The sequence below is a fragment of the Electrona antarctica genome (assembly GCF_951216825.1).
Source record: "Electrona antarctica genome assembly, chromosome: 4".
In the NCBI taxonomy this organism is placed as follows: domain Eukaryota; kingdom Metazoa; phylum Chordata; class Actinopteri; order Myctophiformes; family Myctophidae; genus Electrona; species Electrona antarctica.
Genome location: NC_136809.1, coordinates 13,036,505 through 13,052,042, shown reverse-complemented (window position 1 = coordinate 13,052,042; position 15,538 = coordinate 13,036,505). Strand labels below are relative to the sequence as shown.

Genomic DNA, 15,538 nt, shown 5'->3' with positions numbered 1-15,538 from the left:
TGTGTGTGTGTAGAGAAATTTAGAGGTTGGAGGCTGGTCTTTTTTTTCCGAGCACCAAAAATAGCAGATATACAAGCTCACATTGCGTCACGTTGTGAGTTTATATATCTGTAATTTTCAGCTTCAGGGTTTGTTAAAAATGGGAAATAAATTTGTAAAAATGGCATTCATAAAATCACCATCCAAATTTCTTTGACAGCCTCACAAGTATAGTAGCACAAACGTACGTGTGTGTGTACGTGTGTACGTGTGTGTGTGTGTGTGCGTGCGTGCGTGCGTGCGTGCGTGTGCATGCAGTGGTTGGCTGGTTGACACTTCTGTAGTGTAAATAACAGTATAGTGTGAGATATTAACCAGGCGTTGATAAGGGTCTCCCATAGGAATTCCCTCATCTTCCCTGTTTTTATCCCCTCATATCTCTCTCTCTCTCTCTCTCTCTCTCTCTCTCTCTCTCTCTCTCTCTCTCTCTCTCTCTCTCTCTCTCTCTCTCTCTCTCTCTCTCTCTCTCTCTCTCTCTCTCTCTCTCTCTCTCTCTCTCTCTCTCAGCCCGTAATCACCCTGGAGGGAAGCGTGGCGTGCACGTTCTCCCGGGAAGGCATAAACACAGTCACCGTGCAGGTGTCCGCTGGGAGCGCTATTCTGCAAGACAGAAAAAACATTGCTGTCCACGGTGAGCCCACTATTCCTCCTCCTCCTCCTACCTCCCTCCTCCACTGGGGCTTTCATACATTGCTGTCCACGGTGAGCCCACTATTCCTCCTCCTCCTACCTACCTCCTCCACTGGGGCTTTCATACATTGCTGTCCACGGTGAGCCCACTATTCCTCCTCCTCCTACCTACCTCCTCCACTGGGGCTTTCATACATTGCTGTCCACGGTGAGCCCACTATCCCTCCTCCTCCTACCTACCTCCTCCACTGGGGTTTTCATACTGTACAGCGCTGAAAGGAAGAAAAAACACAAACACTGACAAGGAATGCCGCCAGGGTCCACTTTAATTAAACTTTCCCTTTTTTTTTCTTTTACAAAGTAAATACTATCAGTCTCGGATAGATTTTTAGCTCGCTCCCTTGGTGGTGAATTAATGGCCGGACCCTTGCATTTAATGGCAGCAGGAGGGGGAATGAAATCCTATTTTCGACAAGGCTTTTTATCAGTGGTGGGAATAAGTGCTCACACTTCTTACTTAAGTAAAAGTACCAATATTGTAATGTAGAAATACTCTGTTACAAGTAAAAGTCTGGAATTCAAAATGTATTTGAGTAAAAGTACAAAATTACTGGCTTCAAAATTTACTTAAAATACCTAAAGTAAAAGTGCTCATTATGCAGAATGTCCCATTTAATGTTTTCCAATGAATAATAATCTTTTGAAAATACCAGATAGATCGGCTATTTTCAAATAGTTTTCAAACAATTGTAGTGGAGTAAAAGTACAATATTTGCCTCTGAAATGTAGCGGAGTAGAAGCAATAACGTACAGAACATTTGACATACTCAAGTATAGTACAAATACCTCAAAAACATTGTACTAAAGTACTGAAGCAAATGTACTTCGTTACTTTCCACCACTGCTTTTTATTAGTTTGTTGTATTTTTTTGCAGAGTACTTCAGATCGCATCTGCTGGCATTCTCGACGAATCTGGACGACCACAATCCGGACGTGCCGGAGTGGAGGATGGACGTGAGCCGCGTGATCAGGAAGGCTCTGATCCAGGTAGTGCTGCCAAGCGCCGCTAGCCTGGCGCGGCCAGACTCATAGCGGGGAGGAAACATCAGTGTATCCTCGCTAGTCGCTATGAGTCTGGGCGTCCACTTCAGCAGTGGTGGAAGAAGTACTCGTATGTTTTACTCAGGGAAAAGTAGCAAATACCGCAATGTAAAAATAGCTCTGTTAAAAGTGAAAGGCCTGTGTTCAAAATGTTACTCGAGTAAAAGTACTTGGCATCAAATCAAGACGCATCACGATGTGACGTGTTGTGAGCTTGTAGATCGGCTATTTCCAAATGGTCTATGTATTTATTTATTGATTGAAAAAGGTTGATGCACAGCTTACAAGGTTGGTGACAGGTGCATAGGACAAAAAAGTGCATATATTCAAAAGGGGATCTCTGATAGTGACATCAAAGAAAAGGACCCGCACACTGTCAGGAACTTTTGCAATTTCCTGACAGTGTGTGGGTGCTTTTCTTTGATGTCATCATGAGAGATCCCCTTTTGAAAATTGCCTAGTATGTATAAAATAGGTCTAAAGTGGTTAATGTATGTGTAATAATTTGCATCTGCAAAGTATCTAGCAGCAAAGGTTTTATTGCCTTTGAGATATACAGTAGTGGAGTAGAAGTAAAAGTACAGAAAACGGAATACTTAGTTGCTTTCCACCATTGGATTTCATGGGACAATGGGGGATCGTTTGAATAGAGCGTGACCCCGTGGCACTCTGAGAGATGAGTCTGACTTTTATGATGATCAATGGCAAGGCGAGGGAAGATGAAAACAAGATATCATTCTGAATGGTTTATACTTAGTTGCGTGACACGGCAAGCAACCGAGTATAAATCAGACATTATGACGGTGACCTGGCCTGTCATCAACGTAGAACTGGGCTTTACTGTTAGCTCAGAGTTCAGGGCCATGTTTGTGCAGTTCAAACGAAGATGTTGTGTAGTGTATGGATTTATTTATTTATTTGTTTATTTTCTTTGAAGGTATTGAAAAGATTATTTCATGTCACATCTCATGCACAGGCCACTAATAGAGATTGAAAGCACTATGCAAAATATACTTTATTTATTTCTGGTCCATTATGGAATAGAGTGACGCCATTCTCGGTTCACAATCGATTGCTTCTGGGAAGTGCCAATGAAATACATGACAAATATTATGCATTTTTATACTTACAGTAATGTTAAATTGCAGTGAGTCATGGAGGCAGGCGCCCTGTCTAAAATAAAAGCAACACACACAGTATACAGTAGTACAGATTAACATTAATCTGCTCTGATTGAAAGCAACACCACAAATACTGTACGTCAACTAGACCATTAGTTAACGTACCCCCCCCAATCACAATCATTTTAACTTATCATACATTAGCTATTCCAATAGCAGATCTACAGTACAAGCTCACTTCTTGCTGCGACGCACGCTTGTAGATTTGCTATTTTTGAAAAATCTCTAAAATGTTTGGGACATTTTGAATAATTGTACATGTTTTATATCACAAATCTTTCTCTTCACAAAATATTTTCAGATGGGGGTCGGGCTACGGCCAAATACACAATTTTGGGGTTCTTATGACACAAAATAGTTTGAGAACCTATGATCTAGACACCAGTGACATTTTCATATCAAACCCCCCCCCCTAAACTGATATTTGGCTACGGCCCTCCGTCTGAAAATATCTTCTGCCCGGGACCCCCATAAGAAAAGATTTGTGTCAAAAAGATTCCACATTTTTCACAATATTCCACAAAATGTTTAGAAAATCTCCAATCTCAGCTTGGAGATGGGCTATTTTCAAATAGCTGAATACAGTATAAAAGTGGTTAAATTGACTCTTCTGATGAAATATTAAAGGAGAATTCCATGCTAGAAGGCTTTCTTACCTTTATGTGTAGTTGTTACGTCCCCACCAAAGAGGTCCAGGTGTTATTTTGTGCAAAAGCTCCTTATTGGCTATTTCCCTTACCACAAGCCCTAAATGAATTGCATTGAATTGAATGAGAATTGAATGGGGCTATGGGGTGTTGTGCTAATTCGCTTATTTGCATCGCTCAAAATTATATATTTTTTGTATATATCCTCTCTTCATAATGTAAATAATATCCCAAGCGGCACACTTTACTACTTATTTCGATGGAAATAAGCGAATTAGCACAACACCCCATAGCCCCATTCAATTCCCATTCAATTCAATGCAATTCATTGAGCGCTTATGGTAGGGGAAATAGCCAATAAGGAGCTTTTGCACAAAAAAACACCTGGACCTCTTTGGTGGGGACGTAACAACTACAAAGAAAGGTAAGAAGCCTTTTAGTATGGAATTCTCCTTTAATACATATTTTATGCTATATGAACATAATTTAGCTGGGGCCCGGAACCCCCTCAAGTACTTATTGAACCACTGAGCTAGTATGTAGGTGAAGACCTTGTACGCATTCAACACATTAAACAGAATAAAACTGTTCCTAGCAACTCTGTTGTACTGTAAAATGGCAATGCCCTTGCACAATGATTTTTGTCTTGTTTTGTGCATAAATCTATCCATCGTGTATAAATACGTATAAATCCAGTGGTGGAGTATTTATTTTGTAAAAGTAGTGTACCACTGACACTAGAAAAGTTCTGCATTCAACATATTACTTGAGTAAAAGTACAACATTGTTCTCATTGAAATGGACATTATGCAGAAATGACCTATTTCACAATCATATGAATGAATAATGCACTTATGTGCTCATCAGTTTGAAGTAGCAGGTGGTAAAGGAGGCATTGTTATACCGGTTGGTAGCTTCACCTATATAATCATACACACCATAATTGATTGATAGTGCTGTACATAGTGCTTTAACGAAGGTGCCCTAGATCAGGGGTTCTCAACCCGTGGGTCGCGACCCTCGGGGGGGTCGCCAAATTATTTTAGGGGGTCCCCAAATTATTTAAAAAAATAGCAGACCTACAAGCTCGTAGCGCGCCACTCGGTGGCGCGCTGTCTTCTACTACCAGAATTTGGACGCTCTATAGGGCAGAGGTAACCTGACTCCGCCAGATGGGGCAGCAGAGAGTACACTGGGTTCCCCCCTCCTGCTCCCATCTGGGAACTCTCAGCCATTATCCTCAATGGCAGTTGCAAGGAGTTGCATTGGTGTGACATGTCCTTAAAACTGGTTTGTGGCAAGGAGTTGCATTGCATTGGTGTGACATGTCCTTAAAATTGTTTTGTTGAAAGGAGTTGCATTGCATTGGTGTGACATGTCCTTAAAACTGTTTGTGTCCTTAAAACATTGATCCATTTGGGGCCTAGGTGTTCCCTCTCACCTTTCTGATGGTTGTCCTTGATATTAAAAATGTTTGCGAAAAAGTAGTTAAGATAGCATCACAATAATTAACCACTTTATCCATTTAATATCCTATTGAAAAATAGCAGATATACAAGCGTGCCCCGCTGCCGAAAAATCTCGAAAATGTTTTCTTTAAGAGCCCGTCTCCATGTGGTTCAGTTGACCCACCTGTTCTTCTTGTCCCATCATAACCTCTCCTCTTCCCGCTGGACTCCACCAGGCCACAGGAGTGAGAGAAGACCTGCTCCTGGTCACCATCCTGCCAGGGAAGCCCACTGCCTCCGAGTTCTATCTGGTGCCGGACAAACAGTTCACCGAGGCCCGGCCAGAGAAGAGCGCTGCTCATTTAGATCAGGTACGCAATGTTTTCTCTCTCTGGGATACGCAGATGACAGACTTATTTTTGTTCATAATGGAAACACTATTCTTTATATATATATATATATATACAGTATATGTTTGTTTTTGATTTGATTTGCCTTTATTGATAGTGAAGTGAAGATTGACAGGAAAGAGGGAGAGAGAAGTGGGGAGACATGCAGCAATATAGTCATGAATGGGACTCAAACACGCAATGCGCTGTCAGGCCAGAGCCTATATGTGGCATGCGCCTGGACCACAAGGCCAGCGGGCACCCCCGGAAACACTATTATTAACCATATCGTTGCTGTCGGGGCAGAAACCTCGAATTCTAACTTGTGTTTTTTTCTTTTTTGTAAATGAACGCCCTACAGTGTCACTCAAAACTATCAAAGGTAGCAGATCGTTTTTTAGAGATTGTGGAGATTGTGGATCTGCTACTAAACGGGGGTTTCCACAAGCAATACAAGTGTTATCTCACCAAGGAGTGGTTTTCGTGCAAAAACAAATGCTCGTTATCACTTTTGTCGGTCAGAAAACTCTTATCTCCATATTCTACCCTTTTCAATTTCTTTTTTTTAAAGATTTGTTTTAGGCTTTTCTGCCTTTATTGATAGTATCAAGTGAAGATGGACAGGAGGGAGGGAGAGAGAGAGGGGGAGAGACATGCAGCGAGGGTCGTCATGAACGGGACTCGAACACGCGACACGCTGTCAGGCCAAAGCCTATATGTGGCATGCGCCTGGACCACTTGGCCAGCGGGCGCCCACCCTTTTCAATTTCTTTCCATAAATGTATGTCATACTTGATCATATTACAGCGTCACACAAAAGCATCAAAATACTTGATCCTTTTGAATTTGAATCCTGAAAAGTCACAGTTTTGGACATATGAGGTTTCCACCCGACAGAGACAATATATTAATAGAGCCTAAAATTTAAGCAGGCAATTTTTTTAATTAATGTTTTTTATGAATGTTATATAATTACTGAAATCGTATTGTCCCCACTGATGGTGGCTGAATGAATATCCACTCCCTACAGTATTTTATATAAAAACTGTCAGTGCGTGCAACAACACTTACTGTATTCCAGACAGACATTTGAGTGGGTGCGGATGAAAGTAACCTTTGTTGATCTTATTCAATGTCAGATGATGTTTGAAGTGTTTATACAGGAGCCAGCCACCCTGGCAGATTATGTCATGTATTTTTTGTATTTATTGCTGCTGTGTGGTGTCACTGCTGCCAAGCATTTTCCGGGAGCTTCTAGTCACTGCTCCCCCTTAAAATAAACCCCTCAAAACTCGAGTTCTTCTCTCCTCCAGCAGATGTCAATGTTGTTCCACTGATGCATGTCCGGGGGTATATTATGCAAAAAAAAGAGAGTCTAATTCCGGAACACGCCTGAGGAATCTCAACGATAGATTCATCAATAAGCCTGACAAGTATTCACAAGTCATCAAGGGTAACAACTTTTAAACCCCCTCAAGTCACATCTTGGGGTGGAGGAGGGGGAAGTCTCAAAAGGAGCATAGAAATCCAAGACAAAGAGATTGTCACAGCTGATCGGACCTCTAAATCACACGCATATCAAGATGGACTGCATTAGCTTTAAGCGTAACATAATAGATAGCGACTGGTAATAATGTGAGATCTGCTCTTCACAGGAAATATTCCACAGGCATGTCTAGAGAAAAGGAACTGGAAGGAAATCAATTTGATTTCTCCCCCTCCCACACACACCTGGCTGATTGCATGGCAAGACCCCTCTTTTGCACAGCCATGCAATAAATCTTCATTCAAGGTTGACATCTTGAAAGTGTAATGCGTGGACTGCTTATTAGAATGTATAATAGATTTACTGACCCTGCTATACAGTGGGGGGAAACTAATTATTCATGGCATAGTCTAAATTTAAACCACTAAGAAATACAGGGAAATGAAGGGGTAGAGAAATTACTCATATCACAATTAATTTGGCAAATGAGGCAGATAAGATAAATGAAGCCTTTATAATAGGAAAGGAGGATTTGGTGAGAGAAATTGAAGGGATTTGTTTAGTCAGTTCATGTCCTCTGTTTGCAAACCTACTTTTGGCCTGATGCATGAATGACGCCTGGAGATGAAATGGAAAAGGTAAAGGTTCAATGATATACCGATATCGTATATGAAAAGAAACCCCATGTCATTTTTATGCTCACTGCAGCCCTTCGGGGTTGTAGATTTATCATAGTATGAATCAGACCATCTACTGTACGTGGGGGAAAACGTTTATGACCTACAAAATTGAACTCCAATTCTTTTATAGTTTACCTTCAGGTCAGGGTAATCTGTCTCATTCATGTCAAACTTCCAGCAGAATGTTTCTTGTCGCTCTAAAAAGCATTAGGTGTGCCGTTAATTAATTGCATTCATGCTGCAGTGGAACGTGGATGCACTCAAAGACATAAATGGCAGAATGAGGTGCACGTGTGCAGGGTTCCTGCTGTATAGGTGCAGTACTGTCATTTCAGTGGGTTGTGGCTACTTAGTTAAGCAATCGTCATCGGGTTGATTAAATCAAATCAACACCGGGTTAACACTGGCTATGCATCCCATGTATATAATGCAGTATACACTATAATGCATTATAATGCACTTATAATACACAAGTATTTATAAGCTATTATACATAATGCTTCATACAATGCTTTATAATGACTTATATGGCCAATTATAAATGCATTGTAATTGACTTATAAGACTATAATTACAGTTATAAGCCCTCGTAAGTGCAATATAAAGCCTGTTATAATGACTCTCTCGTAACTCTTCCTATATATCCCATGTTAATTCTCATAGTTGTAATACCTTATAATCACTGTTATAATGCATTGTAATCACTGCTATAATGTATTATATTCACAGTTGCATAACACCGTGATTATAAGTCACTCCGTGATACTGACATGATACTAACCATATTGACCATGGTACTGACATGATCTATACAAGCTTGTAGATCTGCAATTTTTTGCTAAATAGGCCTAAAGTGGTTAAACTGTTCCATATTTTGGTGGGGACCCCCTTCAAAGACTCCTGGGGGTCCCCACTTTGAAAGAGAAAAACATTTTAATAATAATACACCGATTTAGATGCCGTCTCTCCCTCTCACCATGCAGCTCTCGGAGGTTTTGCTCAGTGCCTTGAACCAAAACCAAGTCCAGTTCACCCTGCGGCCTGGGATCCAAGTCTCGGTGTACGCAGCACACCTGTCAGCCGGTAAGGCCCAACACCTGTTTAACTACACATGTTATGTATGTTGTTAGAGTTGAAGAGGTAGGCCTAATGGGAGCGTAACAATGAGAAAATGTAGAAATAATGTAGAAGGCTTTAGAGACATCTAGAAATAGCCCTGCAGTAATAAGACAGCCAGGTGGTTTGTGTTGTGGGCCCCCCGTGGCCCCGGTCAACTAACCACCCCCAACCCTGTGTGTGATTGGCTCCCAACATGTAGCTACACAGAGACATTCAGAGAGTGAGCATCGTTACAAGTATGTGTGCCTCTTCCTATTGGGGATGCTGCTACTGTCCTAAGAGCTTATAAGATAAAGAGTAAGAGAGTATTACATTAATTCATACACTGTTTTACATATAGGGGTGAATTTTCATGTTGCCCGCTTAATGCATGGCTTACTGTAGCTTGCTGCTGGAAAATACAGTTCCTTGTATCTATTGATTTATACTTTGTGACTCTTGTCTCCCTGTCTCTGCAGCGCCCCTAGTGGACACCGGCACGAACCACAGTGGCTCCGCCCTGCTAATGCTGCTATCGGTAGTGGTTGTGGGCTTAGCTGTATTTGTCATCTACAAATTCAAAAGGTATAGCGTTTATGACATGACATTTCAATTTAGCCGTCAAACCCCGCTTTGATAGAAAGGCTGTGAGTGCTGTGTACGCAGGTTTGAAGGATCCTGGCAGCTCAGTAAACAAAGCTGCCAGCGGGGATGGAGAGTAGTTGGATCTGCTGTCTGTCAATGTAAACGCAGCAGCCGCTCAAGTCCCACAGAGAACTGGCCTTTCTCTCAGTTCAAGGGGAATCTTGTTCGAAGTCCTTTGTGGCGGCACTCTTTGCAAATTAAATGTCAGTCAGTGTTGCAGCATTATCAATATTTAGCCCATTGAGCTTGTCTGGTTGACCTTTCTGAAATATTACATATTTCTCGGCAAGTTGCTTAAAAAAAGGACACCAGCTTTTAGCGATATCTGACAGAGAAATAGCGATAGCATCAAGACATAATTTCCGGTGCCGTTTCATAACTATTATTCTAATTGGATAATCAAATTATCGATGAACTACTTAAGCCCTATTTTATACTTTGTCATACAACGTTGTGTCCGGGTAGCTCAGTCGGTAGAGCTCTCTCCTTTGGACCACAAGTTCATGGGTTCGATCCCGGGCACCGCCAACTCAGCATGAGCAGTAGCAGCTTGTCGTGCAAGTACTGGAAGCTGAAGACCTCAGCAATCCATCTCCCAGGGGTCTAGCACATTGTTACTGGGACAGACTCACGCGTGTTAGCGCCAATAAGCCACTTCCGACCTACTTCTTCATACAACAGTGTCGCACAAATATAAATAAATCAATAAAAAGGGGACATTTCAAAAAATCCCCCCACACGTGACCGGACCAAATTTTTGGAATATTGAATAGTGATATCTTTGAAACACACAGGCAAAAAGGAGTCAAGGACAACCTTCAGGTTCTGGTCAGACACAACTAGGATGTTTTCACGATTCCAAGATTTCATGCAGCATCACTTTGAACCTGAGGCAGAGTCCATGTCCTCTTTCTGTTATTAGTTATATGCCTTTATCCCCTGGCCTCATTGTGAATCTTTCCTCAAGGAAGATCCCAGGCCTCAACGTCTATGCGCAGATGCAGAACGAAAAAGAACAAGAAATGATCCCAAGTCCAGTAAGTCCAACAGAGAGCACACCCAACGCACAACGGGACCTGGTGACTTCTTTGGAGATGCTGGACACAGAGTTCAACACGCGGCCCATCGGTAAATAACCCTCCTCATACTGTATGTACATGTTCATCTCTTCACTGTCTGGCAGGAACCTTGTATCTCCATATTTCAGCTTTTTTTTCCCTCCCCGTAAATGAATGCCTTGCATCATCGTTCTATATAGCAGGGGTCTTCGGCACGGGGTCCGGAACCTTTTTTTTAACCTTTTTTTGGATATTAACCACTTGAACCCTATACCATCCCTGAGGGGAACATTAGCCAAAAAGAGCAGATCTACAAGCGTACAACCCCTTGTGCTGTGAGCTTTGGTGTAGGCATGTAGGGCAGGGGGTTTTCAACAGAGTTTGACCCAGGGACCACCATCCTGACTAAGAGCAACCTGGGGACCACCACTATTGTGTAGGGTCGGTCCATCATCGACCTACCTCTAACTGACACAATAGTGGTGTGGGTTCATGCACCGTTCTATGGGTTAAGATTATTATATATTTTTTTCTTCCTCATTACTCACTTATCACACAATCACATACAGTAATGACGGCGTATTACTGCCATCCCGGTGGAAAAAAAGAAAGCGCTGGTGGGGGCGGGGCAATTTCCTAACATTAGTCTCAGAGATTTTTGTCGGATATTTCTGACTTTATAATCTCACAGATTTGGCACATAACTCAGAAATGTCTTACTTTTATGTGGCAAATATGCTTTTAATAAACTCGCAAGATTTTTCTCGCAATTCTGCTAGTTAATAGGCCTAAACTCGGAAATTTCTGAGGTTATGAACTAGAAACATTACGACATTACATTTAAGGTGGCACAAGAGCGCATCCATACAGACACCGTAAGGCTTCAGTTCCCAGAAGGAGTGAGTGCATTCGAGTGCATTTGATTGCATTCTCGGATGTTATAAAGACTGGACAGTATTAGGATGTTGATATTCATTTTGTATTCATCCTTAGAGCCCCAAATCACACCTTAGAAAGCATGAGTGATAAAGACTGGACAGTATTAGGATGTTGATATTCATTTTGCATTGATCCTTAGAGCCCCAAATCACACCTAAGAAAGGGGGGTGGGGGGTCATATTTTGACAGCATAATTTTTTTATATTTTGACAGCAGCAAGCCTGTAGAGAGATATGACAGGCTGTCAAAATAGAACTCCCAGGTAAAAAAAATGTAAAAACATGCGGCATCTGCCAGAACGCACGGCAGCTGCCGGTGTCGGCCAGCACCACCCAGCAGTCTGCAGATCTGCCGGAACGCACTCGGCCAGCGGCACCAGTCAGATCTGAGCATGTATTCATATTCCTATATTATTTATGAGGTCGTAAGGTCGTTTTGTAAGCATTGCATGAGCGACACAAAAGCGGCAGAAGCAGGCCGCCGCCGGTCTCTAGCTTTGGAGGAAACACTGCCGCGGGTGTTGTCGGCAATTGGCGGCGACACCGGGGCTGATTCCGCTGCCGGAGAATGCACTCGCTCCACACTCGCTCCATCTGGGAACTAAAGCCTTTACGGTGTCTGTATTAATGGATGCGCTCTTGTGCCACCTTAAATGTCGGAATGTTTTTATTACCAGTAAAGAGCAAGGATATCATTTAAGCATTTTTGCTTCTTGCCAAAATGGTTAACTGTTTACAAAAGTATTTTTTCACTGGACCAAACAGTACACCCTCTCTCAAAATCAAACAAACAAGAGTAGCATTTTCTCTCTTTACAAAAAAAAAAATCTGAATGCATAGTCAGGGACCACCTGCAATACATCTGTCTGAAACGGTCTGAAAATACATAATGAATCAAACATAACACTACACATTGACACTGCTGTCAAACAAGTCTATGAAGCCATCTATTAAATCTACTGGGCCTCTCTGTGCGGCTGCCCCCTCCCTCTGTGCACTCCCCAAACATATCCAAGACGCCCTATCCCTCTGTGCAGTCCCCAAACATATCAGAGACGCCCCCTCCCTCTGTGCAGTCCCCAAACATATCAGAGACGCCCCCTCCCTCTGTGCACTCACCCAACATGTCAGACGCCCCCTCCCTCCCGACCTTCTAAACCGCCCTGAAAACCCACCGGTTTAGACAAGCCTTTCCGAGTTGACTTGATTTCAACTTGTTACCTTTAGTGTTTTTTTATTGCTTTTAATTCTGATCTTTTACTTTTCCTAATAAAGTCATCATTATTATATTATTATTATTATTATTAACAAGAGCTAGTAACTATATAGTAGAGTATAGTAACTAAATACCAACACAGGTTACTTTTTTCCCCCCACCCATGTCCTGAAAGTGACCGTTTTGGACATACAAGGTTTCCACCCGACCGCATCAATCTGCAACTATTGTGTTTTTGTTTTGTTGTTTGTGTTGCTGTTGTTTCCATGCACCAGTCATTCCATGGCACTCATGTTGTGTTTCCTGTGTTTCCCAGGAGTTAATGGGGTCAGTTCAATAACCCACGTTTGAGCAGTGGGACGAGAAAGTATGATGGATGTTCTCTTATAAAACTCAACTTTGTTTCTCCTAATTAACTACTCACCATGGCGTTCCTATTTGGGGCATTTCATTATAGGCGATGAAAATGCTCTATTTTTCTCCACCCAAAATAAAGAAATCAAAAAATAGCTGATCCACAAGCTCACAACACGGTGCAAATGTGACACATTGTGAACTTGTATCACTTTAATGTTGAAAATCTACAAGGTCACTCACAACGTGTCGCAGTGAGAAATTTGTGAAAATACTTAATTGATCGAGGTTCCTCAGTGCTCTATTCTTGGGCCACTAGTTCCTTTTTTCCCTCTATACCAAATGTCTCCGCGTAAAATACGAGCTCACATCCTATAGCCTGCTATTTTCGGCGAATGTTTTAGATATTTTGCAGAATATTCACCTATTCTGACATGCCCAGAACAGGGACGAGTTCAAGAGGTTTTAAATTGATTTACTTTAATGTACTTCTGGGTAATACGTTGTCCATATTTGACTTTTAACTACATTTTCATCATGTTCTCTGACATGGCCTGACACACTAACTGAGGAATAACTACCATTCTGCTATTGTGTTCTTGGAATTATAAGGTTATAATTCTTTTAATGTAAATAATGGGTTTCTGTTGTTTTTAGTTTAAAGGATATATCAGTGTGAAAATCTGAGAATTGTATAATTTCATATCTCTAAACTACTAAATTCGAATGGAACCTCACTATTCCAAGTTCATAATTTTCTTCCCATAACCGTTTGTTTATCATTGTCTTGTTTCCTGTCTTGCATCGTCTTATTGTAATGCAAATATCCAACCTAATTCTTATCTTTTCCTGGTCTGTTAACTTCAGTTGGTTTTAGCTGATTTGCCCAGTAAAATAAAGCTTTAACAATGTTTATTGCCATGCATATATCTATAAACAGATTTATGCAATATGAATACAGAATCTGTAAGCAAGGCACAACATTGGTTTCAGTTTGTACTTTGTCTTATAGAGTAGTATTGACAAATCATATTTGAGTAGGCTGTGTGATGTGAGATTAGTATCCAGGTTAAACAGCCGCGAAAGAGTACGAATCAAGTGCCAAGGAAGCTCTGCTGGATATGAAGTCAATATGGAAGTGCTTTTCAGCACTGCAGTGCTCATTAATGGCCTAGAAGGGGTCGCTATTTACCCCCTGCAAGCTGCAGAAGTACCACAACAATGTGGATTTGACCAGACTTTACACTTGGTTTTATATTACCTTAGTAATAAATGTCATATGTATATATTTTATGCTGTCAGTCGCTAGTTTGAAGTCTTCTTTCAATTACGGTACTACGCATTTTTATATTTTTCATTGTGATCCCATTCATATTAAAATTGATGATAAGGTTGGGTATGCTTCTGGGGCTTCTACCGGCTTTACTGGGTAATACCTGCCTTAATCGCTGCCCTTCCAGTCAATAGCATTTGTTTCAGCTAACCTTTCTGGACCAGAAATTCCAAGGATTTGAATTCGCCAAAGAAGTGACTTCAAAACGGGTCTGTAGAAACCAATGGGTGACTCACCGTTCCCTTCGTCCATATTATTTTTTACAGTCTACTTGTATATGGTACGAGCGCATTTCCCAAAGTACCATTCCTCGACCTGCTAGTGAAACTCGTATCAATATTCTCCACGATTTAGCTTGTTATTGCCATCTGTACAGTCGGCTACCTAAAACACCAAGTTGGTAATTAAAACATGCAAGTTACTAATCAAGACTGTAAACAATGACCGATGCACGGTAGAAGAAGTCTTCTCTTGGCCTGGATATCTGGCTACAACGGAAGCCCAGAAACATTGGCCTTTTCCCCCAGAGGCTAAATCGACATGAGGTGATAGCCGATGGCTTTCGAGATTGACTGTGACTGTCAGTGTTCATTTTGTTGACTAAAACTGTGTAAAAAGTGGAGAAGATCCAGTAGAACTAAGAAAAGTCATGCTTTGCTCACTTGTGTGATGTGTGTGCGAGTCACACTCCGAAAATACAAATCGCACCTCCTACATATCAGGCACTACGATGCCATCAAGGCCCGCCACAATACATTTGAATTAAAATCTTATATTTAGCTCAAATTAGACTAAAACTAAAACATTTCAGATGATAATTTCAAATATGACCGATACTAAATGGGATTTTATTCAAAAGACTAAAACTATATCAAAATCTGCTGTCAAACTTAACACTGGTAACTCTGTCTACTGAATTGTTAACATAGTTGACTTTCTTAACGTCCATTCATTCTCTCTCTGTCATCTTTTCCAAGGATGTATGAAACCTCACGCACATGTCAAATTCTCAACGGAACTCCCCACGTACATCAACGTTTAAACTGGACTTGGAAGACTCGTCCAGCCGTATCTTGGATTTTGTTCTTTGTTTTTTTTGCCATTTGGGACACGATGGTTTTGAGCTTTAAACCTGTGCATGACGGTGGACCTTGCTGACACATACTGTGCTCTGTGATAACCAGAAGAAACTGTGTACAGGTTGATCCGATCTTCTTTTTACATAATATGTCCAATGAATTCAACATTTTTGATTACATTTATTTATACGAGTCGAATACATAATCTAGAGGGA

At 41.3% G+C, this 15,538-nt stretch overlaps 1 protein-coding gene across 2 annotated transcripts in view; it reads left to right on the top strand.

Moving 5' to 3' along the window:
- Positions 1 to 12,912, top strand: part of sorcs1 (sortilin-related VPS10 domain containing receptor 1) — a 207,167-nt gene extending 194,255 nt beyond the window's left edge. The window contains exons 21-27 of one of the 2 annotated variants that reach the window (XR_013789911.1): positions 547 to 670; positions 1,605 to 1,717; positions 5,284 to 5,418; positions 8,586 to 8,685; positions 9,180 to 9,285; positions 10,317 to 10,473; positions 12,874 to 12,912. Coding sequence is in view for 1 of the 2 variants with exons in the window: in XM_079499906.1 (XP_079356032.1) it covers positions 547 to 670; positions 1,605 to 1,717; positions 5,284 to 5,418; positions 8,586 to 8,685; positions 9,180 to 9,285; positions 10,317 to 10,371 (633 nt within the window). In the remaining variant the exon portion in view is untranslated. Of the gene's footprint in view, positions 1 to 546; positions 671 to 1,604; positions 1,718 to 5,283; positions 5,419 to 8,585; positions 8,686 to 9,179; positions 9,286 to 10,316; positions 10,492 to 12,873 lie in introns of those variants that run through there. The other variant, XM_079499906.1, reaches the window with a different exon arrangement.
- The last annotated feature ends 2,626 nt before the right edge of the window (positions 12,913 to 15,538 follow it).